The sequence below is a fragment of the Hibiscus syriacus genome, unplaced genomic scaffold (genome assembly GCF_006381635.1).
Source record: "Hibiscus syriacus cultivar Baekdansim isolate YM2019G1 unplaced genomic scaffold, ASM638163v2 tig00003715_pilon, whole genome shotgun sequence".
Classification (NCBI taxonomy): Eukaryota; Viridiplantae; Streptophyta; class Magnoliopsida; order Malvales; family Malvaceae; genus Hibiscus; species Hibiscus syriacus.
The window spans coordinates 248,464-276,385 of record NW_024061980.1 but is presented as its reverse complement, the minus strand read 5'-3'; the positions used below and the strand labels follow the sequence as shown (position 1 = coordinate 276,385).

Sequence of the window (27,922 nt, the reverse complement as noted above, 5' to 3'; positions counted from 1 at the left end):
TTTTCTCTTTTTTTTATTCGACCAAACGCCAATGGATTATCAATGGCTAATATCCACCAAAACCTAAAAACCGTCAAATGGAGCTTCTTCAAGACTTATGTAGCAATTCCGCATTCGGCATTCATCCGTTCTTGCAAGCTAATGTATGCAACTGCAATCCTACTCGAACCAGCCAATGAAAGTGGAAACTCAATTACTATGTTGTTTGGATGGTTGACTTGCCGGAATCATCAAAGGCAGCTCAATTTCCGACCCGTTATAAATTGGAGTGATCAGTTCAGTGTTGGAAGTGTTCCATTAATTGGAAACTCAGTTACTTGATTGTTATTCGTTTTCCGGAAAGATAAACTGCAGGTTTTCATTGTCCCTGTATACTTGAAAAAGAGCAGCTGCTTTGTATGCAAACATCCCAAGCATTGCAGGCACAAGCTATGAAGAGTAAACACCAAAAACTATTAATGACGACACAAAGTACATTTTGCAATATTTCAAACTTCAATACTGTTTTTCAAATTTCACAAACAGCTCATCCTTTTCTATGTTACCGCAACTCGATTGTAAGTGTCGGATATGGTATGTTTAATTTTTCTTTTTCCATGTATTTGGAATATCCTTGGAGAGTCTTATCCTCGAATCTATATCCAAATATGAGTCAAGAGAAATAAAAAGTCGGAGTAACATAATCAATAATTGTATGCAGGATATTGCTCAACAGGTTGGGGGTGGAAGAAGGAAAAAGTGTCTAAAACCTACCAGGAAATCAAAGAAATCATTTGGCCAAAAATTTATGGGACATGATCCTCAATCCATATACAGCAGCTGGGATCACTAGTCTGGGAGAAGAAAGAGCAAAGCCGCTACCCTTAATCGTTCTCTCAAAGAAGTCTTGCAAGTCCTGGCTTCATATTCCTATTCTGAAATAAGAAAACGAATATTGTTAAATTCAATCGAAGAGAACAAGGATTCACATACGACTATTATGAAACAAGTGATCACAAAAACAAGTTATTAGAGGTACATTTTAGTTTTCTTCTGCTTGAAAATCTGAGGAACCATTTCCTGAGATAGGTTGTCCGCATGTTGATATAAGAGCTGGAGGTATAAGCAACTGCCCAGAACATGTATTAGGTTAAAGCATTCGGCTAAGATGATTAACATGGTGGAAAAAACAATAATAAATTGATTTCTCTCCTAATCCTTCCCTCAAGCAATTAGCATATGAGAACCATTTGTCCCTAAGTTGGGCTTGCAAGAATGCTGATTAGTTAAAAGATGTCATCAACTAAGATTGTAATCGGGTTTTCCAATTCAAACACCGTGCAGAAATAATTTTAAAGGATTAATAATTTAAACGGCAAAGTTGAAAGTTGGCAAAGTTGACATCTTTGGTTGGTGGCTAATTTGTACATATTGGAAAATTCATCTTTGGTATAGTTGGCCAAACTTATGCATATGGGAATTTCATCTTTGGTTCCTAAAATATTATGTTATTTATAAGTTTAGTCTTTAAAACTCAACTATAAATAGGCCAAAGTATTTCATTAGAAATCATCCCAAAACAAGTTATCTCTTCCATTTGTTTTCTTCATTCTCTCACTTTAAGAATTCTAAAGAATTTCATTTGTTGTAATATTTGTTGATAGTGAAGTTATCATCCGGTTTGGTGCCTACCTCGTAAATTTGGTGTGTTCTATCCTTTATTGTTCTTTATTCGGTTTTTCCATTGTGTTTCAATATTCAATAGTTTGACGGGTTTGTCTGTTCTGCAACCTTTGGTGGTTTTGATCTTGACATTTTAGGTCAATTTTAAAACTAAGTTCGTGTAGGAAATAACCCGGTTTTCCCCAACAACGTAAACATGTGGAAAGAAGCGGGCTTAAACCTCGACAATTACCTCTTTGGTTCTAGAAATTCACTACAAACAAATGCTTGCTACACTCATGACATCAAGGTTGATTCAACAGAAATTACCTAATTAGAAATGTAGCAACTAACCTAAAAAGAACCCCAATTGCATAACTAACAGCAGCCTGCACAATATTATCAGTCAGTTCTATGTTCAAACAAAAAAAGAAGTTAGTTCCATGGAAGTCAAAGATAATAAATGTAACAATTTCTAAAAATCTAATATTTCCCATTTTGAAGCAATATCTCCTTAAACATACAAGGAAAGGCAGTATGGCCAAAGCTTTAGAGTTACGAATCTAGGAAAGATTCCAGATCCATTTCCAGGTTTCAAACAGGGCACAACTGATCAAATATACATATCATTGAAATTTATACGTCACCACCCACTGCACCTGGTCAATACTTTACCTGAAGTGATAACACTACCAAACAGTGCTCGCTGCATGCCGCTCCAATTCCAACAGATAAAAGTGTCAATTCCCTCTTGAGCTGGGGGATCAAATGACAAACAATTAGCAGTTTAGTACCTTTCAAAGCAATTTAATTACTGTCTGATGCAAGATATAGTCACATTATGCAACTAAAACATCTTTCCAGTTTTCCAGTCCTTATACATTACATAAATAACTTTTTTTTATAGGAACGTAGGCCTCGTTAAAAACCCCTTTCTTGATTAATGGAGTTTGAATGGGAGCTCCTTAATCAGCGAAAGGAGGAAAAGAGTGTCTTTACAATTTTATTAATATTAAGAAATTACAAAAGATTTAACAATTACACCAAACTGAATTACATAAAACTTAAAAACTCCACCAACAACAGAAACCTGCTCACTGGAACAGAAAAATCCACAGATGTAACCTTACAATCAACCAATCCCTTTCTTTGCTAAACTGTCAGCCTCCCCATTACACGCCCTTGGAATCAACCTAACTGATTGCACCCTTTCAGAGATGAGTGTCGAAATCTGTTTAACTAAAGGCGAGAAAAAAATAGGAGCCAAAGACGGGGACTGAATCCATTCCACTGCAGACTTACAGTCACTCTCCACAATCAACCTACCAACAGAAACCCAACGTGATGACAAAAAGATTTCAATGCCTCTTTTTATAGCCTTAGCCTTTAATTCAGCAACTGGAGGGGGACCTTGACCAACATTCTCTGAAAAAGTCAGAAGAGTACAACTATTCCAATCTCTTAAAATACCTCCAATACCTCCATCCGAGCCATCTAGCTTTATTGCTCCATCAACATACATCTTCAAAACGTCTACAGGGGGAAGCCATCGAATCACAGGACAATCTTTAGATTTAGGAACTGAAATACCGTCTGCAAGAGATGGGTCACCAATTAGGATATCCTCCTGAATAGGGAACTTAGGGAACTTGGCTAGGAACCATTTAGATAACCTGAATCTAACAATGAAGAACAGAGACAGCCTGTCAAGAGGTGATCCTTCAAACACTATTGCATTCCTAACTTTCCAAATAGACCAAAATACGACTCCCAGAATAAACTTCCAAATCAACGAGTTCACCCTCAACTTACCCCAGGAGCTAACTAAAGAATGAGGGTCTTGGGGTAAAACTACGGATAAATCCCAAAAGCTTACTATTTTATTCCATAATTCCCAGACTACATAACATGAAATAAATAAGTGTTGCGTTGATTCCTCATGTTTCTTACAAAATGGACAAATAATATCATCACCTATGGACAATCCTCTCTTAACCAACTCTGCTCTGACTGCTACTTTCTGATGAGCTAGCTGCCAAGGGAAAGTTTCCACACGAGGTGGAGACAATCCCAACCATACCCCTTTTAACCACAGATCACTACCCCCAGACATATTACCAAGTGCACTTCTACAAAACCGAGAACAATCCATCACCACTTGCAGACCAAGTTAGAAAGTCTTCTACTGAATCTGACAGTTTTATATCCTTCAGTTTTGGCATCAAAACCATCTATTGATCCAATTCCCAATCACACAAATTCCTTCTGGTTTTAATATTCTACACCCAACCGTTCGATTCAAAGCTGCCAAACTGAGCTACATTTCCCCATTTGTTAGGATATAGCACAAAGATTATAGGGAATAGATTTTTTAAAGGAAACTCATACCGAAGCATCAATCTGAAAAGAAATGGACTTTCCATTGCCCACTTGCAACTTCGAAAATGATCTGAGACAATCACCCTCCAAATCGTTCTTTAAGAAATTATTGGCAATACCTCTCAAAATCCAAGAAGATTGGGGAGAAGTAACCTTCCTAATAGACATAGTATTGCAATTAACCTTGTGTTTGCCACACTACACACTTTTCCATAAGGAATTTTTTTCATTGGAAAACTTCCACACCCATTTTCCCAGTAGAGTCCGATTAATAAGATTCAAGTTAAGAACACCGAGACCACCACAATTCAAGGTCCTGCAAACTGTACTCCAATTCACCCAGTGTATCCTCCTCTTTTCCTCCTAATCACCCCATAGAAAATTGGCCATTAATGAATTTAACTTCTTACCAATTTTACAAGTCATTTTAAAAAGTGATAAGAAAAAGATTGATAAGGAAGTTAACACCGACTTTAATAAGATTGTCCTGTCAACCAATGAAAGAGAATAGGCTTTCCACCCAGCAAGTTTGGAACTAAAGTTCTTAAAGACTGGATCCCATAAGACTTCTGAATTTTTCTTAGCACCTAGGGGAAGTCCCAAATAATTTGTGGGAAAGGAACCAACTGAACAACCCACTGCTAATGCCCAATTTGTTAAAACTGCGTCATCCACATTAATACCAAACAGTTTGCTCTTCACTAGGTTTAGATGCACCCTGCCATAATACTGAAAATCCTTAACACTCTTTTCACATTTTTAATCTGGGTAAGAGAGGCTTGGCAAAAAATGATTAGGTCATCGGTAAACTGAAGATGAGACAACCGAACAGAATTTTCAGATTTCCCAATAATAAAGCCTTGGAAAAGACCCATGTCTACTGCTTTAGACAACATCAAATGAAGCAGCTCACCTACTATGTTAAACAGAAGCGGAGAGAGACTACAACCTTGTCTAAGTCCTTTGGCCATAGGAAACTCTTCCGAAGGTGACCCATTTACAAGGACCGAAATTGAGGCTGAAGAAAGGCACTGTAAAATCCACGAGGACCATCTATTACCAAAGCCCATCTCTGACATTGCTCTGAATAAAATTGGCCATTCAACAGAGTCATAAGCTCTATGAAAATCCACTTTTAGAACAACCCCTTCTAACATTTGTTTTCTCCAATAATCAATCCCTTCATTTGCAATAAAAGCACAATCTAACAACTGTCTCCTAGGTATAAAAGCAAACTGGGACTGACTGATGATATCCCCAACACAACAACTCAGTCTCTTAGATAAAACTTTAGAGATGATCTTATATAAACTGCCTACAAGGCTAATTGGTCTAAAGTCCTCTACACTATCCAGATTAAGCTTCTTCGGAATAAGCGTGATAAAAGCATGGTTTACCCCATGCTCCCATTTCCTTCCAAAGCATAAATCTTTAAAAAAAATCATTACAAACTCCTTTAAACTGGGCCAACATCTCTTGAAAAAACCCATGGTGAAACCATTCGGACCTGGAGCTTTAGAGCTGTCTGATGATGCTATAGCTTGCCATATTTTCTGTTCAAAAAAGTGCTCCTCTAGCTTTGAAGACTGATCCCCTGACAGCTTTGCAAAATCCAGTAATAAATCCTCCACTTCCATTGTTGATTTGGAATTGTAGGTTGTCTTAAAAAAATTCGAAATATGTAACTTAATAGAATGAGGATCTGAGACAACATACCCATTAATCTTCAAGCTTGAAATTTCATTTCTTTTGCTTCTGTTCAATGCAGACAGATGAAAAAATCTTGTATTTTTGTCCCCATCTTTAATTAATCTCGTTCTTGATTTCTGAAACCAAATACTTTCTTCAATCCTATACAGCCTCCAAAGATTCGATCTGAACTGCATCATCTGGTCCCACTCCTGATGAGAAAGATTACCACATTGTGCCTTGAATTCGAGATCATTAATTTTCATTTCCAGTTCTGAAATAGACTCAGAAATCCCATAAAGTTTTCTGCCAGACAAGTTCCTGATTGATTTTTTTGTTCCTTGTAAAATACTGAAGATATCGCTTCTCTTCTTTCTCCCCCTCAAATCATCCAATGAAGATTTAACCAAGTCCTCAAAGCCTTCCTCCTCTAAGAGATAATTAAAAAATCTGAAAGGTTAGGACCCTAATCTACAGATTTTTCTTCCAATGAAACGGGATTATGATCAGATAAGGACCTATGTAGTAGTCTTTGCACTATATTCGAATAACAGATCAGAAACTTCCCAGAAATTAAGAACCTATCGAGTCTGACCCAAGTAGAAGCTTCTCTATTATTACACCATGTAAACATTCCTCCCACCAGAGGAAGATCAATTAAATTATTTTGGTTCAGGAAATTTCTAAGGATATCAATAGAATGCCAGTTTTGAAACTTGCCTAACTTCTCTGTTGGATCAAGGTACACATTAAAATCCCCCCAATGCAAACTTACAAAGTTTGAGCAGCAACAAACTCCATCAACTCCCTAAAAAATTCATCATTTTTAGATTCAATGGATGGACCATAAACATTAATAATCACACACTCTTCACTTGAATTCTTAAACTTCCCAAAAATTGCTATGAATATGCATGTTAAGTGGCTATTGAAAACTTCAAATTCATTATCATTCCACATAACCATTAATCCACCTGCAGACCCCACAGCTGGAACAAAAATTCCTCCTTTAAGAAATCTACCCCCTATCCTTCTCCTAAGAGGAAAAGTACAGTTTTCAAGCTTAGTTTCTTGAATGAGAATAATGCATGGCTTGTTTTTCTTGACCAAATTAGCTATAGCTTTGGATTTTTCCTTCTTTCCAATACCCCTTACGTTCCACGAAATAATATTAATATTTATCATAAAGAAAAATTTAAAACCAAAAGCCTCAAAGCAAATAAACAAAGGAAACATATTCCCCCGATTCTATCTCTTCCCTACTTTCAGCCAAACCCTCCTCAAGCTTTATAATGTTTTCCAAAGAGGCCTTCTTCCCCTCTTTAAATGAAATCCCCAGTATTTTACTGACTTCCCATGTAGCCAAAGCCTCCTCCAAGAACATCGAGAAAGATGAAAAAGAGATAGTAAGGCAACTAACCACATCCAGAGCTTCCCTAATCAAAAACCTTCTCTTTCTTCTACTCTCGTTCCCTGCCACTGATTCAGACTGACCTCCTGATAAAAACTCTTCTACACTCCCTGAAATCTGTAATTGATCCACTGCTGGATTTTGAAGAAAACCATCTTCCTCATCAATACAAGTGGATCATTCCTCCAAGATAGTTGGAAAATATTGGCTACTCGAAATAGGATTGAGTATTTTACTGTTTTGATCAATCAACTCCATAGTTTGCAATACCCCTTCTTCTCTGCTCGGATTAAACCAAACCTTTCTTTCTATAGATCTTCTATACACTCTAGAACAAGTTCCTCTATTCCACCTTCCAACCGGGGCATTTCTAAAGTACAAACTTCTAGACAAATGATCCAAAGGACTCCAACTATTTAGACCATTTGAAAATGACTCCTTATTGAATCCCAACACCTGATTACTAACCGGTTGAACTGGTATGACTTCCCTATCCACCTCGGTTTCTTTCACACTTCTATATTCCTTATCCAAGTCCACTATTTCCTCTAACATTTTCTCATTTGACTTTTTTAAAATCCCTCTAAATTGAGACTGTAATCTGTCATTGGACCCTCCAGCAATCCATTTGAGTTGTAGTCAGGCCTAACATTGACCAAATTCTGCAAATTTGATTCAACCAAAACTGTCTACTACAGATCTCCTTGTATTTCCACCCGAGATTCTTTTTGTTTACCATAACCCAATTTAATTAAATTAACAGCTGACCCAGTTGGTGAGATTCTTGGATTGTTTGAGATGGGCTCACACAAGTCATCTGACTGGGCTTTTTCACTACCATTAAAATAATTATTCCTTAACCCAAGGCCCTGGTAATCCCTTCTATAATTCAAACCTTCTTCTGGAAATTCTGACACCCTTTCTCCACTAGGTTGACCTTCTCCTACCTGCCACATTAATTGCTGACTCCCATTACCGCCAGCTACAGCTGTACAATCATCCCCTTCCAACCACGTGTCCACTCTACCTCTAGTGTCCTCAGCTAACATGTCGGATCTACCTACCTCTCCTGAACACCGATCTTCTTCCTCCTCTGATGATGCAACATCTCTATACACACCATCGTCGGCCACCGCTGAATTCTCTACTGAAAAACCTTTATGTTTAATACAAACCGACCCCACATTAATTTTAACCTTAAAAGATATCCCATACGATCCCAATGTAACTGTTTTTTGTATATCAAAAGGACTGGCCACCCTCAACAGTGCCCTTGCAATCGCCATGTCCTCTGTTCTGACCGTCGAATCGTGAATACAAATTAGCTTCCCCTACCTTGTAACAAGTTTTTCCAGAAAGGAAACATTCCAACATAATAAGGGGATTCCAACTAATTCAACCGAACAATAGGCCATCGGTAAACCTTCCTCATTCAGAAGCGAATGAAGCCTATCAAACCAAAATGACAATTCCTCCATTATGCTCGACCACACCTCCTTTAATTCTTCCACCGAACCAAACCTTTCTTTCTATAGATCTTCTATACACTCTAGAACAAGTTCCTCTATTCCACCTTCCAACCGGGGCATTTCTAAAGTACAAACTTCTAGACAAATGATCCAAAGGACTCCAACTCTTTAGACCATTTGAAAATGACTCCTTATTGAATCCCAACACCTGATTACTAACCGGTTGAACTGGTATGACTTCCCTATCCACCTCGGTTTCTTTCACACTTCTATATTCCTTATCCAAGTCCACTATTTCCTCTAACATTTTCTCATTTGACTTTTTTAAAATCCCTCTAAATTGAGACTGTAATCTGTCATTGGACCCTCCAGCAATCCATTTGAGTTGTAGTCAGGCCTAGCATTGACCAAATTCTGCAAATTTGATTCAACCAAAACTGTCTACTGCAGATCTCCTTGTATTTCCACTCGAGATTCTTTTTGTTTACCATAACCCAATTTAATTAAATTAACAGCTGACCCAGTTGGTGAGATTCTTGGATTGTTTGAGATGGGCTCACACAAGTCATCTGACTGGGCTTTTTCACTACCATTAAAATAATTATTCCTTAACCCAAGGCCCTGGTAATCCCTTCTATAATTCAAACCTTCTTCTGGAAATTCTGACACCCTTTCTCCACTAGGTTGACCTTCTCCTACCTGCCACATTAATTGCTGACTCCCATTGCCGCCAGCTACAGCTGTACAATCATCCCCTTCCAACCACGTGTCCACTCTACCTCTAGTGTCCTCAGCTAACATGTCGGATCTACCTACCTCTCCTGAACACCGATCTTCTTCCTCCTCTGATGATGCAACATCTCTATACACACCATCGTCGGCCACCGCTGAATTCTCTACTGAAAAACCTTTATGTTTAATACAAACCGACCCCACATTAATTTTAACCTTAAAAGATATCCCATACGATCCCAATGTAACTGTTTTTGGTATATCAAAAGGACTGGCCACCCTCAACAGTGCCCTTGCAATCGCCATGTCCTCTCTTCTGACCGTCGAATCGTGAATACAAATTAGCTTCCCCTACCTTGTAACAAGTTTTTCCAGAAAGGAAACATTCCAACATAATAAGGGGATTCCAACTAATTCAACCGAACAATAGGCCATCGGTAAACCTTCCTCATTCAGAAGCGAATGAAGCCTATCAAACCAAAATGACAATTCCTCCATTATGCTCGACCACGCCTCCTTTAATTCTTCCACCGAACCAAAGGTTAAAATGCATGAGTTCCATGCATAACTCCATTTAGCTAACTTGACCTTGATCCCGTCACTAGCCAGCCCCTTCAGCACTAGTTCCAAGTCGAAATGGGTTTTAATAATCCCTGTCAATGAACTTTTCACCCAATCCGATTCATCATAGGGGATATGCATCTCCCACAAGTTCTTCAACCCTGCGTCCTTTCTAAGAAGCCCGCCCCTATTCTCTTTACTCACCGAAACTTCCCTCAGCCCACCATAGGAGACTAACGCATCCTTATATGATCTTTCATCCCTCAAATGACATAAAGACTCATTTCTAACTCTTCTTCTCCAGTTCACTCCCTTATTCAACAAATCTTCTTCCCTTATGGAATTTCTACTAGCAGCTTGCCTAGACCTCTGCTTCTGATACTTAGCTACCCCGATCGATACTTTCTTTCCATCTATCCAAATACCATTAACATTTGCTACCGCCTTCTTCAAACCTTCCTCCTTCGCAAACAGAACGAAAGCAAAAGTATGGTTTCTATAATTCGGCTTGTTAGAGCTACTCGGAATGTAGACTCGCAGTACACTACCCTGTTGTTGAAAAATTTCCTTAACTGTTCTCTAAGTGACTCTCTTACTCAGATTGTCCATAAACACCGTCCAATCCTCGCCGGAGGACTAAAAACCTATTACACACTCTCTCTCTCTCCCACTCTCTCTCTAACACTCTCCATTTTGGTTATGTTTTCCTTAAAAGGTTGATATACATTACATAAATAACTTAAGATATAAAATATCCCCTACAACTAACTGAGAAATCTGACGAGTAGCATACATCTTCATATTTTAGTGACGAGTAGCATACATCTTCATATTTTAGAAGATTCAGTTTCTTCCTTCGTTCGCTATCATCCCGCAACACCTGTTCATACACCTGTTCATATGGTTGACAAGGATTTTCCGAAGTTAATAAATGCAGAGAATTTCATCGTTTTAATTTTAAATTTTGGCCAAATCTAACAGACATATAGGCCTTTATCCATTGGATTCTGCTCTATCTGAGATAACCAAGGACAGCCAGATTATGTTTAGCAAGCACTAGTCTCACAAACACATGTGCGTCACTTTGACTGTAAAATGATAATAAAATGATAACCAGAGATGGGGGAATGAGGGAGGATTATGATAAAAGTAAACCTTGGCAATGGCTTTCTTATTCCTTGGTGCAGAATTGTCACCTGATAACCATTCTTGAGTAGCTAACAGCTTCAATAACCCACTACCATCATCACTTCCAATGACCTACACATATTTATAATCAATAGCACAAGTGAATTGAATCAGCTATTCGGCTTCATAAACAAAATAATATGTAGAAAAATATGCAAACATGGAGAGAATATACACAAGGAAAAGAACCCCCACCCCTCTCCTCCTCCCAATAAAAAGCAAGTCATCCCTCTTATATTATTATAATGACAAACAGGAATACATAAGAGGTTAGGCTAAGGGAGTTGAGGATTTAGTATTATTGCACACGGCAAACCGACATGTTAAACTAAAATCGTATCAGCAAAATAAAGTGAAGAAATACTATATTTGTACGTCCCTCTGTCATAGCTTGTCTGAAACTTTTGAAATAAAATCTCCATTTACTTCTCTATCCTTGAAGAACATCTCCAGAACATTCTCTACTACAGATTCACTCACTGAAATTTTTATTAAAACATAAGAGAGAAGTGAAAAATTACCACATATAGTCAGCAATTATAATGTCAAATAAATGTAATCAATCATATATAACTCATACACTAAATCTGATCAACATCTAAGCCGAAAATGGTGGGTGGAAAATTTCACTTATTTGCATGAATGGTTCATGGATAGTATGATAAAGAAATTGCAGCATGCGAAATTGAATACAATTTCATGCAACTAGTAGCCATGATTATCATGATCAAACAGTAAAATTCATCAGAAAGTAAAAGGAAGTAGATCCAAGAAAACATCCGTCCTTAATTTCCCACGAGACGAAAAAATCTACTCGACAAAAAGTTAATTCAATGATAATCCCCTAAAAAACTTAGATTTGAAAAGAAACCCTCACAAAATATGACCCCAAATAACCATAAAACTCAAAATCCAATGGGTTAATACGAAGTGTAAGGAGTGTGTGAAGATGTCACCTGGAGTAGAGCTTGTTTTCAAGACATGTACAGTTTGGGATCTAGAAAATGGAGGACTTTGAGGACGAGGATGGGGACAGAATCTCGTATATGGAGAACTATTGCAGTTGGTGATGAAAGCTAACCCTGAAAGAGTGTCCATTGGCAATGGCTTTCTTCCTGTGAAATTGGTGGCGAACGCATAAATATCTATACACTGCCGCCAAGTGTATTTACATCTGGAAAATGAGTATCCTTTTCTCTCACTTTCAAAATATTACTAATGAAATTATAATTATAATTAAACAGGTAAAATATATAAATAGTCATCGAACTTTTAGTCCACTTGCTTTTTAGTCACCCAGCGTATAAGACTTGTAATACAATCATCGAATTTTTGTTCATTTTCAGTAAAGTTTCCGACATTACCTTCTGTTAATTTTATCTAACATGGCACTTAACTTCTTCTTCCTCCTCCTCCTCTTCCTGCTCTAATAATATACTAAACAAAATCCCACGATTATACCAATCGAAACATAGTACAAACCATATTTGACCAACTGAAATGAGAAGGTATAAAAAATGAAATGAACATGCCATAAAAAACAAGAAAAATGAACAGCAGCACCATTAACTAGGGTTGTTGAAGCAGAGATCGATCCACTTTCTTGAGGTCATATATGAATAAGCTGAGAAAATCAGTCCAAGTGACTTCCATAACCGTGTTGGCAGCGATACTTGCAAATTACCGTTGCTCCCATAAGATGACAGTTCGATAAACTCAGCAAAATCGGGTTTCAGTTCAGAGAACCGTACAACACCTAAGAACCATTCGGGAAGCTCTATTTTAGTCTGATTCTCAATGAGAAAAAATGTAAAGTTATGACTAGAGTAATTGAAAAAATTCAACACACCTACTGCACAGATATTTCATTCATATTTATAAAATAAAATATAACCTACTTGATAGAAAATATAGGAATTACTTGAAGGACTTAAGGACTTTTAGGCAATAAAATAGGAACAACTAACAAATACATTACTGAAGAAACTAACGTGATTTGAGGTTGAAAACTAGGCACTATGTTTGATCACGTTACTATTTTAACTCTCCCCTCACACGATAGGATGATTCAATCACACCAATTTTGTCACGCAAGAACTGAAAACGAGAACTTGTTAGCGCCTTTGAAAGGCAGTCTTCTATCTGATCATGTGGCAGAACATATCGAATTTCAAGATCTTTCCTCAAAACCATATCTCTAACAAAGTGAACATATATTTCAATATGTTTTGTTCGAGTATGGTGCACAGGATTGGAAGCGGGAGCAACTGCACTTACGATATAACCCACACTATGGGTATGGAAGGTAGAGAGAATGAAAATTCTTTGAGGAGTGTAAGTAATCCACGATAACTCTGTGGCAAGATTTGCTAAAGACATCCATGCTCGACTGAGCTACAACATCTTAGAAGACCAAGAAATCAAAGTGTCACCAAAGTAAACACGAGATCCTATAATTGAACGACGATCATCTGGGCAACTATCCCAATCAACATCTGAAAAACCACTTGAATGGAGTCTCTCATTGTATTTGATGTGCAACCCAACATGAGCAGTTCCACTCAAGTAACGAAAAACCCTTTTTATTGCTTGCCAATAAACCATAGTTGGTTGTTGAAGAAACTGCCTCCGCTTGTTGATAGTGTATGCTATGTTTGGCCGAGTACGCGTGAGATACTGAAGAACACCTATAATATATCTATAAGAAGTTGGATTCCTCATGACTTCTTCTTTTTTAGATTATTTTTTTCCAACAGCAAGAGGCTTTGAACAAGCTTTAGCACATTCCATATCAGCTTTGTGTAACAAATCTTTAATATATTTGGTTTGCATAAAAAACATACCAGTCTCATCTCTGTGAACTTTAATGCCCAGAAAATTGTGTAGAGACCCCATGTCTTTTAGAGCAAAAATCTTGTTTAACTTGTGAATGAAAGCTTGTATAAGTTCTTTGTCATTGCCTGTGATCAAAATGTCGTCAACATAAGCAAGTATAAATAAGATTTTGTTGTGAGACTTGAAAAAGAAGAGAGATGTATCACACTAAGAATGACTGAAACCCCAATCAACTAATGTATTTTTCAGCCTGTCAAACCAAGCACGATGAGCTTATTTAAGGCCATAGATAGCCTTATCAAGTTTGCACACAAAATCTGATTTTTCAGGATCAACAAACCCATCTGATTGCACCATATACACATCTTCTGCCAACAATCCATTCAAAAAGGCATTATTAATATCTAGTTGTCGAACCTCTCATCTTTTTGACACAGCAAGAGTTAAACAATCCTTATCGTAGCAGGCTTGATAACAAGGTTGAATATCTAAAAAAAAATCAACTCCAGGAGTTTGGTGAAATCCCTTAGCAACCAATTTCATTTTGTAACGATCAATGCTTCCATTTGGACTATATTTGAGCTTGAAAACCCACTTGCTTTCAACCAAAGAATGCTTTGAAGACGGGGGACTAAGTGCCACGTTTTGTTCCGAACTAGAGCTTGATACTCAGTTTGCATTTCCTTTTTCCAATTATCATTTGTTGAAGTTGCTGAAACTGATTGAGGCTCCATTGTATCGAGGTCATCAAAACTACCAGTAACTTTGCTCAAAAAAATATATAAATAAAAGAAATAAGCTAAAAAATATATATTATCAACGACTACATTATATTTAAATGTATATTGTCAAATAATTGAAGTCTTTTGAACATATACTATCACTTGTAATTATCTTTGATTAATAAAAAAAATTATGATTATTTGTTTAAATAAAATTATTTAAAAGTTTGATTTAAAAAAAACTATACCTAACGTTTATTTTTTATTTCATTTCAATACCGACTAATATTTGACGTTAAGTTTTGCGAAGAAAAATGAAAACTTAGGTATTAAAATAGACCGAAACTGATAGTTTATGTACTAAACACGTTATAATGGTGGGATACTAAAATGAAACAATAACTAAACATTATGTATGATTTAAAAAATAAAAAATAAAAGTATTAAAACGGACCAAAACTGATTGTTTGGATATTAAACACGTAATTTACCCATTGTAAATTGATAAACATATATATAATTTTTTAAGTTTTTTTTAATTAATTTAAGATAAGTACAGAACAATTTCTGTTCGTAGATAACTCTCTACCATTTGACATTGAACGCTTACACCAGTGACATTCCTGGTGCTTAAACTTGAGACCTCAAGAAATAACAATAATCTTTTTACTAATGAGATCGCTTAATTTGTATATAATTTTTTTAAGTTGGTACTTAAACATCAATTTCATTTATATTTTTTATATTTTATTAAAAATAATTTATGACGTGATAACATAAAGATTATATAACATATTTGTATGGCATGTCAACGATGATATCATTATATTTATAAATTAAATAAATTTATAAAAATCAACGATGATTGATTCAACTGATAAACAGTTTGATATTGCTGAAGTAAGATCTAGAATGCGAATCCTTGTGTACGACGCAGGTTGGTACAAATTAGTTAGGATGAAACCTTGGGACTGAGAAGACAACGATTTTTTTTTATAAAAATATATTAAAAACAGTAATATGATAGATGAAATTAGAATTCCGATATTAATGTTAAAGCAAAAGTTTTTATGTATCAACTTTAAAAATATATATCTAATTCAAATATCAAATTGGAAATAAAAATTATTTTTATACTAATTTATAAGAAGATGAGTAGTTAAAATAACAAATATATTTAAACGTTTTAATTTTATAGCATAAATGACAAATTCCTAAGCAAAATTCCAAATCTAATGAATACAATATCTGCAAACAGAAAAATTGATAGGAATATCATTTACTGGTAGTATCATCACCCAACAAAGCAAAGAGAAGGTCCACTTTATCCACTGAATTTCGACGTGTCTCAGAACCATTGAGCAATCACTCATCCACGCAGTCTTGGGTAGTCCATAAAGAAAAAATCCTCCTCTCATTTCAAGCACACAAGCTTAGGTACTAAATCTGTGACGGCACATCAACCATACGCCAAAAATGGCAGCCGCATTTGCAACCCCATCATCCGTCTTCGGCCTCGGCGGCTCCGCCACCTCGCTGTTATCCCCATCAAAGAAAACACCCCTCTCTTCAGATACGTCCTTTAGGGGATAAAAAGCACATTGTTTGCCATTTGGCATTCCTAGAGTAAAATTAGCATTTGGTGGGTGTATAATTGCAGGGTTTTTGAGATGCGGGGCGACTGCTAGGAACTCTTTGAGGTTAGCTGGTGCTTTAGGGGGCAGGTTTACTTGGTAAGTCTGGATCAATGGATGATTTAATGAAACGTATTAGTTGTGAACAGTGATTAATTACATTGGTTTTAAAAACATGGGGAAGCTTCGAGAGAGACTGGCTGCGTAGGGACTTGAACGTGATAGGATTTGGGCTGATTGGGTGGCTAGCTCCATCCAGCATACCGGCGATCGATGGGAAGAGCTTCACTGGCCTTTTCTTTGATAGCATTGGAACTGAGCTCGCTCACTTCCCTACACCTCCGGCTCTTACTGCCCAGTTCTGGTAAGAATTGCAACTGTTGGGTTTAAGAACAAAGTATGAATATAATACCATAACTATTACTTGTCTAATTTCGGTATTAACAGTTTAATTGAATTTAGTTTTGTGTTTTTTTGGATAAAATGAGCAGGTTGTGGTTGGTATTATGGCACCTTGGACTGTTCATCACCTTAAGCCACGTCGTCTCCCCTTTCTCACTTTCTTTCCCTCTCTAGTTTTCTGAATCAAAATCTCTCACTTTCTTTCTCTCTCTCAAATCCCATTTCGGTTTTGTTTATTTTTTTTTCTTCTGATCTTTCTTTTATTCTGTAAAAAAAAATCCTTAAGAAGAATCTTTGATTGTCCACTTCCCTTTCTTTTCTTTGATGAATTCAAGGCAATAAGTTAGGGACTTGCCAACAAAGAAAACATGCTCGTTTGTTTCTTTCATCATCTTTTCCTCCCTCCACTTCTCATTTAAAAAACTTTCCATTTATTTTTGAAAAGGAGATCTTCAATTCAAATCTTGATAGTTTTGCTTAAAAATACTTCAAAGTCTTGATATTGGGTCATCAAGTTTCAGACTTTAAGGCGAAATTGTTGTCAGAAAAAAATAAATATAGATTTATATATAAAACTTACAATGTCATGGCAACCACAACAAAATGGGGAAGGAAACGTGCTTGTTCATCATCTTCTTCTTCATCTTTGATCCAAAAATACAGATTCAAGCGTGCGATTTTGGCAGCTTCAACAAAGTCACCTTCTTTAGCAATCCCGAGAGCTGAATTTCCCACCACAGGTTCACCAAAGAAACTTCAGTTTCTGCTAGAAAACTGCCGCCACGTTGTGGGAGATCAATAAAATCTCTTCACCGCCAGCTAAGGAAGAGCTGGAGAAGAATGATAGGAGGAGAAAAGCTCCCAGAGTTTTGAAAATGGCTCACACCTTGCCACCTAGTTTGTCTGATCCGTCTTATAGCCCTATTTCAGAGATGGGATTCGTTTGTTTTCTGTTTTATTTTATTGAAGATTTGGATTAAAATAAACAATTACTAGAAGTTTTTGAATTGTACAAAAAATGGATCGATCCAGAATCAAATCTCATAAGAGAAGATCTTTGGTTGTTTATCATAAGCTTGAATTAACTGACTATAAGTTGGGGAGTTCGGACTTCGTTGGCAATGCCTGTCTAATAGAGGTGATGAAACAATTATGAAAATTTTCCAGAGTTTTTTCAATTGCTAACCAACGGTTTGTTTGTGCTTCAAATCTGTATGTTTATAATTTATTCCAGATCAAACGGTTTCCATCTGTGTTGTTTTATATTTATAATCGTCATGATGCTGCAGACTGAAACTCATTCCAAAGGTAAAAATCATGCTGGATGCATAACTGGGACCGAAACTCGTTTAAAGGACATCCGGAATAGCCTTACCACTTCGAAAGAACTCTTAAAAGTTTTGAATCATGTATGTGGTCTCCAAGAGCGACATTCATCGACCACGTCCCTTATATCTTCCCTGCGCATTGAACTCGATCGAGCTCGCACCGGAGTTGATCATTTGATCCGTGAGCCACGTTCTTATTGTGATGAAATGGAGCACTTCATGAGGCACTTTGCAGAAGAAAAGGCAGCTTGGAAGAGAAAGGGGCGCGAGAGAATCCGAGATGCCATAGCATGTGTAGCGGATGAGCTTGAGGTGGAGAAGAAACTACGGAGGCAAACAGAGAGATTGAACAAGAAGCTCGGAAAAGAATTGGCCGATACAAAGGCATCTCAGTCGAAGGCGACAAAGGAGCTTGAGGGTGAGAAGAGGGCAAAGGAAATATTGGAGCAAGTCTCTGACGAGTTTGCTAAAGGAATCGGAGAAGATCGAGCCCTGACAGAAGAACTGAAAAGAGAGACGGCTATAGTGAGGGAAGAAGTGGAGAAGGAAAGGGAAATGCTTCAGTTTGCCGATGTCTTACGCGAGGAGCGACTTCAAATGAAGCTTTCGGAGGCTAAACATCAGTTTTGAGGAGAAGACTGCAGTTGTCCAAAAGTTGAGGAATGAACTTGAGGCGTACCTAGGAACCAAAATCAATGAAAAAAATGGCGATGGTTCTCCGAACTTGCAGAAGATCAAAGAGCTAGAAGCGTATTCGAAGAATATAGATTTTGGAATGTGTCAAGCAGTCAAGAAATATGTCGATAAAGGTGAAGTCATGGTGAATGGTGAAGAAGAGTGTGAAGCAGATGATTCAGCTGATAGTTATCTTCACTTCAATGAATTAAACATGGACAACTATGACAAGAGCTACAACTGGAGTTATGCTTGTGGAAATCATGTTGATGGTGAATCTAAGAGGATTCCGATCGGAAAAGAGAATAATGGGATGAAATCTCGGTCGGAGGAGCTTTCATGGGGAAGCATTTGCTTAGAAAGAGGAAGTTCGGACTCCACAGATTGGGATCATGAAGATGAAATAAGAAGATACAGGTCAGTGAAGAGTCTTAGAGAACACATATTATCTAGTAACAAAAGAGCACCCATCGGAAGCTTTTCAAGTCCGACCCGGCAATGGAGCAACGGCTCACCGGCTTTGAATGGGGACGATTCGAAGCAGCAGCCTAAGGTAGTTGGCGCCAGAGACGTGAAGGGCGAACTTCAACGAGATAAGGAAAAGATAGAACCTTTTTTGGTTAATGTTTCGTCATCTGTTTTGTTGGCTAATGTTCATTAATTCCCAAACTTCAAAAAACCAGACAGTGAATCAACTCTTAGGCTGTATGAATCTGCTCTAATTTATGGATACAAATTTGCGCTAAGAGTCAAATTCAGACCATCAAAATCCAATAATTTCCAACATGTTACTTGTTCTTATATATGCATACGTAGTGAGTCAGCATCATCCATGTGAGTTAATCCCCATCAAATCGTCTCGGACCATACATTTGACAACAAATCCAACCACTCACGTGGGTTGTACAATAACTCTACATTGTCATTTTATCATGAAAATATGATTTTCTTTTTCTTTTAATTAAAAAAAGAATGTAAAAAGAATAAAAGTTACTACTTAATTGTTAAGGTTTGGGTGACGAGGAAAATAGTAAAAAGAATGTACGTCCAAAACCACTAGATTCATTAAAGTGCTTTATTTGCTGTCTTGTAATTAAACTTGGTTTTTGATTGAGATTAAGATATAAAAAATATTATAAAACGAGAGAGTCCCAAAACCACGTGGGACGCCATGTGACAACCGCGGTCCGTAACATTCAGACACATCTCTTTCATTTCTGACAGACGAACCCAAACCTCAAAAGAGCAAAACAGAGCACACACGACCTCAAACTTACCCTCCTTTTTCCCCGTTTCCGCCAAGCCGAAAGTTAACCAAAAGCAAAAAGCAAAAGATCCTGTACCGTACTAAACAAGAGTTACTAGTCTTAGAGGGGGGAAAAAGAAAATTTTATTATTATTTTTAACATAACAACAAACACGAAGAACAGAGAAGAGAAGAGGAGAGAAGAAAAGAAAAGGAGAAGGGCAAGTTTTGTATTGGTGGTGTGGTGATGGCAGGGGAAGGAGTTTCAAGAGAAACCCAGATGACCATAGAAGCTTCTTCAATGTTTCCTGGGTTTAGATTTTCTCCAACTGATGTTGAACTGATTTCTTATTACTTGAAAAAGAAGATGGACGGATATGAGAAGTGTGTTGAGGTCATTCCCGAGGTTGAAATTTGTAGATATGAGCCTTGGGACTTACCAGGTTTGCTTATTTATTTATTTTACATCCATCTATGTGTGTTACACGGTGCTTTGTCTCTTAAAGTGTAAAAAACTTGGGGTGGAGTTTGTATGTTGATAATGACGAGGATGTTTGAAAACTACGGTATTCTAATTTGGATATGAAATATGATGATGATGTTGAAATACTTGGGCTGTTGTCATTTTGCTACTTGTCACTTTCTTTCAGAACAGAATGCAAAAGAAGCAAAAGTGTAAATCTTGGATTCTGTGGGTTTTAAGGGTTACTGATACATGCACCACAATTACTCTAGTTTTGCTTTCAGTTTTATTCCATTAGAAGTTATGACTATGCATGAGCTTGATGGAATCTAGAAGGTAAAAAGCTAGTGTGCAAGCAATTTAACCTTTGCAAAACTGTTAACATGTTTAGAATTTGCAATGGAATCTGTGACTATGAGCCTTATCTTCCCTCGATGTAGAAATCGATGTTTTCAATGGTAGAATTGCAAGCTGTCCCCAACAATTATCTCAAGTTGTTCCGATCTGAGAAATTTATCGATGCTTGGCTGGCATCATCATGTATAAATCTGTTCAAAACTTGTATTGTTTGCCGCAGGTTGTGTCACTTCCTGCAGAGAAGTTCAAACTTTTCATTTAACTTCCCCACAATATATTTTCTTCTTTTTATGTTTTATATTTTCATGCCGAATTTTCTCAAATTAATTAAAACACAAATAAAATTGATGTAGCAGGAAGAATGAAACCTTAATTTGCAAGTAGCACCTGGATTTTCCTTTTGATGCTGCAGATAATTGTTTATGTTCCAGTAGAGTTATGTTATTGATTCACGAATGCTTTTTTTCTTGGGTGTTTGCCACTGATTTCCCAGACAAATCTGTTGTAAAGTCGGATAATGAGTGGTTCTTCTTCTGCTCTCGTGGGAGAAAGTACCCGAATGGTTCACAAAGTAGACGTGCAACTGAACAGGGTTACTGGAAAGCCACAGGGAAAGAGCGCAATGTCAAGTCGGGTTCTAATATGATTGGTACCAAGAGGACTCTTGTGTTTCACACAGGTCGTGCACCGAGAGGGGAAAGAACAGAATGGATCATGCACGAATACTGCATGGACGGAAAGTCCCAGGTGATAAATCTTCATAACTATTGAACATACAAGTTAAATTAATCCGAAGACTGGTTGCCCTGCTTCTTATTAGAGAGATATACAGTGCCTGTTCACGTTTGTAGTCAAGCCATATCAATAGATGCGGTTCACTGATTTGGGCTCAATATTTGAATAAATGATTCTGATATATTTTCCTGCCGTTTTTTCCCTGATGAATGGTTGTAGGCTGATTCATCCGGTTAGTTCCGGAGTTATTTTGATTGCTATTCAATTGGAATTATTCATGTTTCATTTGCTTTCTGAATTTGTAGGATTCCCTAGTTGTTTGCCGCCTTAGGAAGAATAACGAGTTTCGTCTGAATAACACATCAAACCGGACTCCTCGGACTCCACCATTTATGCATGACAGCAACTGTGCTACCTCAGATGGTGCTACTGACCATACTGGCGCTTCCGAACTGGACAAAGCCTATTTGAAGAAGGGTACTAGTAGTTATGATTCTCATTCTATTGAGCAATTCGATTCCGCATCTGAATCAGAGCAAAAACATTCCAACGATGTTGGACCAACAGAATCTTCTACACCTCAGAAGGTTTGTTCATAAGAATCTATCCTAGTATCACATATTATTCATGCAGTTTAACTGAATTTGTATTTTTGATTGCCTAAAAACCTGGCATTCTGATATGTTTTGGCTTCAAATTCCAGGATTCCGATGCCGAAGAAGATTTCTTTGCTGAGATACTGAAAGATGATATAATCGAGCTCGATGAAGCACCATTGTCAGCACGACCGAATGCCTCACTTACGATTGCGAGCACTTCCAATGGCTATCAGAGGAGAAGTCAGCAGCCGAGGCAAGAGAACGAACCCCGTGCATCCCATTTGCAGGGCACGGCAAACCGGAGAATCAAATTGAGGAAGCCTAAAGCACGTGATTTTCTGGCTGCCAAAGCATCAACGGAGTTGGAATGCAGTGTTGGCGAGATCTCTATCGAGAAACTAAGTTGTCCGAAGTCGAGGGACTCGTCAAAACGACTGCTGTACTTGTTTTCGTGGTCGACCGCCAATCTCCGGCTCATTTATGCTGCTTTTGTCATCCTCACTTTGCTAGCTTTGTTTGTGACATTTTTTGGAGGTTCCAAGCCTGTTAAAAACTCCAGATATGTGCTACTTTGTTGAGCAACTTGTGCCAATGAATCTATCATACAAGGTATGTTAGATGGAACTTTTATTCTTGTATTTTAAACATTTCTTGTAGGCTCGAACCGGAAGAGAAACATGATTGGTAACACATCTTACTACTTTCACCCATAACCGGACTGTCTTAATTCTTGTCACATTTTTAGCTACAATTCATTACATGCACATGGAAATCTAAACCTAAATATAACCTTTTTTAGGTGGTTTTCTTCTTTATAATTCAAATATTGTTAAGACTGTGGCTGGCAATGGCATAGAGTCAAAACATTTAATGTTTTGGTTTTCTTAGCTTGTAGACGTTTCCTCTGGGTTGAGAGTTGGATTGTGAAGAAGGCAAGATGTACATTAATTATAATTAATTGCAATATTTGACCTCATAAAGCTGGTCAAATTTTATAACGTTGATTTTTCAGCTTTCGGATTGGCTTTGTGCACAAGCGTATAAAAATCCATCTAATAGCAATTCGGTTTAAAATAATATTAAAAAATAAAATCTACTTTTATCTATGAATAATAGTAATTTATTTGATTCGATTTAAAATATAAAAACCAATCTAATATTATATGAAATACTCATCACTTTAATTTAGTTTTTCACGTGAAATGAAAGCATAATTAGATGAGATTTGAGCATTAAGTTATGTTTTAATTAAACCCAGCAGTTGGAAATGATGACAATTACAGGTACCAACCCCTCCGGTCATCATACTTTTTGCCCCAGAATCATTGCTTATATAATCCAATCAACCTCTTTTGGCCTGCACCTTTCTACAGATCTCATTTTTCAATTTGGTACATACACTTTACACAACTCCAAATTTTTATTTATGTTTCATCGATTGATTTTTTTTTATAGCCGTCTGTTTCTCCAGCTGATGTTATCTGTTTCTATATGATTCATATTATCAAAGCAGGTGTGATGATGAGTGGAAAAGCCAGCAGTCCGAAGGTGGAACTGAAGCTCGAGTTATCACCACCTACTCCAGGGGCAGCTAACCAACCGGCAGCTGTCCTGTCGCCTAATGCATCGGTCTCCTCCTCAGAAATGTCTTCGGGAGGCTCGTGCATGTCTTCCGAGCCGCCCGGTGGACCGAATAGTTATGAAGGAACGCCGATGATGTTGGTGGGATGTCCACGGTGCCTCATGTATGTCATGCTATCGGAGGTGGATCCCAAGTGCCCCAAATGCAAAAGCACCGTCTTGCTTGATTTTCTTAACCAGGACTACTCAAAAAAATAAGCATCTTAAGCTATTTTTCTTGTTTTTTTCTTTGCTTTTGAGGGCTTCTCCCATTTATAGTTAGTTTATTTTGAAGGTTTTTTTTAAGAGAAATAATACGTGCATTATGACACCATCGATTAAAAATTAGTTACCTTAATGCCCTTTTATGGGAGAGATTTACCTTTGATTTTATTCGGCCTAGGTTTATCATCTTGAGGCAAATTCAGAAATTATCTTGAAGGTAATAACATATATATAAAATATCAAATAAATATTATCAATAAAATAAATATTTAATTTAAAAAATTGAATTTTAAGACGGACATATGCCCGTAGCGGAAGAATATACACTATTATTAAAAAGAATTAAGTATCTAACCTAGAAGCAACATGAATTTCACCCACCAACTTGTCAAGAGCAGCAACAATCTTGTTAATTAAATTGCTTTCAATAAACCTGAAACAATCATTAATCCAAGGAAGGCAAAAGGAGTTGCTTTGTCCGGAATTTGATTCAACTGGCTGCAAATAAACCCAAGTAGTCTTCTTCAACAACAAATTGGTAATCGGAACTTCACAAGAAGATCTAATCGTTAATCCTTTTGAATAAGGATTGGAATTCTTCGATCTCGATGGAATCAAATCTTTGAACAACGAAAAAGAAAAAGAATTCGTGGACTTTGGCGGCATCAAATCTTTCAATGATGTGTATAACAAGTGGAACTCCGGAATCCAATTCCGATGGGAGATTGAGGCTATCATCTGATTGCTGCATTGAGGAATGTTAAAAGTTTCAAAGTTTGGCAACCAACTTTGGAAAATGTTTTTTTAAAGTTTGGTAAATGTTTCTTTGAAAAATGTTTTTCAAAGTTTGGTAAAATTTTGGTAATTGTTTGTTGAAAATAGGAATGTGTAAATTCACTTTAGTCATTGCACTTTAGGGTATTTTCAAAGATTAGTCCCTAAGTTTCTACTATAAATACCCTTACCCATTTAGCTTCAAAATCATCCCAAAACATTTCTTTCTTCCTATACTAGAGAGCTTTCTTGTGAGTAGTGAGTGTTTTGTAAACACCTGTAAATTTTCTCTCTTAGTAAAAGATCTGCAGCAGCCCGGAGACGTAAGCACAATTGGCTGAATTCCGTTATCAATTTCCGGGTATTATTTTTCCGCTTTTATTTCGCATTCTCACTAATCTGGTTATAGGGAAATTACTTATACTCGGTTTATTTTTCCTAACAACTGGTATCAGAGCTTTTGGTTGTGAATTTTGTCAAATTTTCTGTGAGGTTACTATTCATTACTATTCACGTGAATAGTGAATTTCATGAATAGTGAAATTCGGTCGGCAATACGAGTTTGTCGACGGTGGTGTTCTAATACACGGTGATTCGCAAGAATTGTCAGAAACGATCCAAACGAAGCCAGATTCGAGTGGGAGCGATGGCTGCAGACGAAGGGAAGGTGAAAATTGAAAAGTTCGATGGTGCGGACTTTGGCTTTTGGAAGATGCAGATTTAAGATTTTTTGTACCAGAAAAATCTATATCAACCTCTCTCAGGAAAACAACCAAAGGGCATGAAGGATGAAGATTGGGCTCTTCTCGACAGACAAGCCCTCGGAGTTATCCGCCTGACGTTATCCCGCAATGTTGCTTTTAATATAGCAAAGGAAAAGATCACGGCGGGTCTTATGGCGGCTCTCTCCAGTATGTACGAGAAGCCATCGGCCTCAAACAAAGTTCATTTGATGAGGCGATTATTCAATTTGCGGATGGCGGAAGGGGCATCGGTGGCACAACACCTAAATGAACTCAACACAATCACAACCCAGTTGAGTTCAGTGGAAATTGAGTTCGATGATAAAGTTCGAGCTTTAATTCTCTTATCATCTCTACCAGACAGTTGGAATGCTACTGTTACAACAGTCAGCAGTTCGTCGGGAAACAGCAAATTAAAATTCGACGATGTTCGGGATCTGGTATTGAGTGAAGAAATTCGACGAAGAGAATCGGGTGAAGCATCAACCTCCTCAGCCTTGCACACGGAGTCTAGAGGGAGAACTTCAGAAAGAAATTCAAATCGTGGCAGATCAAAATCCAAAAGGGGCAAATCAAGAACAGGAAATAAAGATTTTACCTGTTATAATTGCGGCAAGAAGGGTCACTTCAAAAGAGATTGCCGAGCACTGAAGAAAGATACCGGTGCACAGGAATCTGCCAACGTGACAGAGGAGACAGGTGATACCATGATTCTAAGCGTCAACAGTCCGATTGAATCATGGATCTTGGATTCAGGGGCATCTTTCCACTCTACCCCATACCAAGAAATCATGGAGAACTATGTCAATGGTGATTTTGGGAAGGTTCATCTTGCTGATGATGAAACCTTAAAGATCGTCGGAAAAGGAGACATCCGACTAAAGTTGCCAAACCAGACCACCTGGAAGCTGACAGGAGTGAGACATATTCCTGGCCTCAAAAGAAATCTGATTTCTGTTGGACAGCTTGATGGAGAAGGATATAGCACAACCTTTTCAGGCTGTGAATGGAAGATTACCAAAGGAGCACTCGTCATTGCTCGTGGTAAGAAGACTGGTACTCTCTATATAACCTCAAATTTAGAGAATATCATTGCAATAGCAGATGCTGATGGAAAATCAAACCTATGGCACCAAAGGCTTGGCCATATGAGCGAGAAAGGAATGAAGATACTTCTGTCAAAAGGAAAGCTGCCGGATCTAAAGAATGTAGATGTCGGACTATGCGAGGATTGCATCTTTGGCAAACAAAAGAAAGTCAGTTTTGCAAAGATTGGCAAGACACCCAAGGCAGAAAGGTTAGAGTTGGTTCATACTGATGTATGGGGACCATCCCCAGTTCCATCTCTTGCAGGCTCACTATATTATGTCACCTTCATCGATGATTCAACAAGGAAGGTGTGAGTTTATTTTCTGAAGAAGAAATCAGAAGTCTTTGATACCTTCAGAAAATGGAAGGCCATGGTGGAAAATGAGACTGGTTTGAAAGTCAAGCGGTTGAGGTCTTACAATGGAGGAGAGTACAGAGACAATAGTTTCAGAGATTTCTGCGCAAACAATGGGATCAAGATGGAGACAACAGTTCCCATAACACCGCAGTAGAATGGCGTAGCAGAGCGCATGAACAAAACTCTGAATGAACATGCCAGAAGCATGAGGATACATGCCGGATTGCCCAAATTTCTATGGGCTGAAGCTATCAACACTGCAGCTTACCTGATCAACCGTGGGCCCTCAGTTCCTTTGGATGGCGGAATACCAGAGGAATCTTGGAGCAAGAAAGAAATAAACCTTTCACACTTAAGAGTGTTTGGTTGTATTTCTTATGTACACATAAACTCTACTGAAAGAAGTAAACTCGATGCCAAGTCCAACAAATGCGTCTTTGTTGGTTACGGTGGTGATGAGTTCGGTTACCGGTTTTGGGACTACAAAAATCGAAAGATCATCAGAAGCAGAGACGTAATTTTCAATGAAAATGTGATGTACAAAGACAGGTCAACCGCAGAATCAAGTAATACCGAAGCTGAAACAAAGGAATTTGCTGAGTTCGAGGAGATTTCTAGAAATGATGTTCAGATCAGTCCTGAAACAGTTCAAGAGGAAGAACCAGGCACACCAGAACTGAGACGCTCCTCCAGAATTCCTAAACCAACCCAACGGTATTCTCCTTCTTTACACTACTTGTTGTTGACTGAGAATGGTGAACCAGAGTTCTATGATGAAGCAATGCAAGTGGAGGATTCAGTCAAGTGGGAGTCTTCCATGAAAGATGAGATGGACTCGCTTATGTCAAATCAGACATGGGAATTAGCTGAATTACCACCAGGCAAGAAAGCGCTCCACAACAAGTGGATTTACAGGATCAAAGAAGAGCACGATGGGAGCAAACGCTACAAAGCAAGATTGGTTGTCAAAGGCTTTCAGCAAAAAGAAGGTATTGAGTACAATGAAATTTTCTCTCCAGTCGTAAAATTGTCTACAATCAGACTGGT

The 27,922-nt window shown here is 37.7% G+C and overlaps 3 protein-coding genes and 1 pseudogene across 3 annotated transcripts; 2 read left to right on the top strand and 2 right to left on the bottom strand.

The window, feature by feature from the left end:
• Positions 1-324: 324 nt before the first annotated feature.
• LOC120180939 lies at positions 325-13,449 on the bottom strand (annotated as a pseudogene).
• A 15-nt stretch (positions 13,450-13,464) lies between these two features.
• Positions 13,465-14,639, bottom strand: LOC120180929 (uncharacterized mitochondrial protein AtMg00810-like). Its single transcript, XM_039186201.1, has 3 exons — positions 14,501-14,639; positions 13,914-14,030; positions 13,465-13,757 (listed from the first exon to the last, which is right to left on the bottom strand). The coding sequence occupies exons 1-3, from the start codon at positions 14,637-14,639 to the stop codon at positions 13,465-13,467; spliced, it is 549 nt and encodes a 182-aa protein (XP_039042132.1).
• Positions 14,640-16,075: 1,436 nt separating this feature from the next.
• On the top strand, positions 16,076-18,636 carry LOC120180918. Its single transcript, XM_039186193.1, has 7 exons — positions 16,076-16,200; positions 16,288-16,360; positions 16,446-16,625; positions 16,753-16,804; positions 17,434-17,595; positions 17,679-17,801; positions 17,953-18,636. Exons 1-7 carry the CDS (start codon positions 16,104-16,106, stop codon positions 18,619-18,621), a joined length of 1,356 nt encoding a protein of 451 aa, XP_039042124.1. The 5' UTR covers positions 16,076-16,103; the 3' UTR covers positions 18,622-18,636.
• A 1,427-nt stretch (positions 18,637-20,063) lies between these two features.
• LOC120179881 (NAC domain-containing protein 89-like) lies at positions 20,064-22,665 on the top strand. Its single transcript, XM_039185348.1, has 4 exons — positions 20,064-20,355; positions 21,226-21,479; positions 21,773-22,054; positions 22,171-22,665. The coding sequence occupies exons 1-4, from the start codon at positions 20,160-20,162 to the stop codon at positions 22,642-22,644; spliced, it is 1,206 nt and encodes a 401-aa protein (XP_039041279.1). The 5' UTR covers positions 20,064-20,159; the 3' UTR covers positions 22,645-22,665.
• Positions 22,666-27,922: the final 5,257 nt, after the last annotated feature.

Coding starts and splice junctions, on each gene's coding strand:
- LOC120179881 (XM_039185348.1), top strand. CDS start 20,160: ATGGCAGGGGAAGGAGTTTCAAGAGAAACCCAGATGACCATAGAAGCT. Junction 20,356..21,225: donor TGAGCCTTGGGACTTACCAG/GTTTGCTTATTT, acceptor CTGATTTCCCAG/ACAAATCTGTTGTAAAGTCG. Junction 22,055..22,170: donor AATCTTCTACACCTCAGAAG/GTTTGTTCATAA, acceptor TTCAAATTCCAG/GATTCCGATGCCGAAGAAGA.
- LOC120180929 (XM_039186201.1), bottom strand. CDS start 14,639: ATGGAGCCTCAATCAGTTTCAGCAACTTCAACAAATGATAATTGGAAA. Junction 14,031..14,500: donor CATTCTTTGGTTGAAAGCAA/GTGGGTTTTCAA, acceptor TTTTGATCACAG/GCAATGACAAAGAACTTATA. Junction 13,758..13,913: donor AGTTCACAGAGATGAGACTG/GTATGTTTTTTA, acceptor GATATATTATAG/GTGTTCTTCAGTATCTCACG.
- LOC120180918 (XM_039186193.1), top strand. CDS start 16,104: ATGGCAGCCGCATTTGCAACCCCATCATCCGTCTTCGGCCTCGGCGGC. Junction 16,361..16,445: donor TTAGGGGGCAGGTTTACTTG/GTAAGTCTGGAT, acceptor AACATGGGGAAG/CTTCGAGAGAGACTGGCTGC. Junction 17,802..17,952: donor GCAATGCCTGTCTAATAGAG/GTGATGAAACAA, acceptor ATGATGCTGCAG/ACTGAAACTCATTCCAAAGG.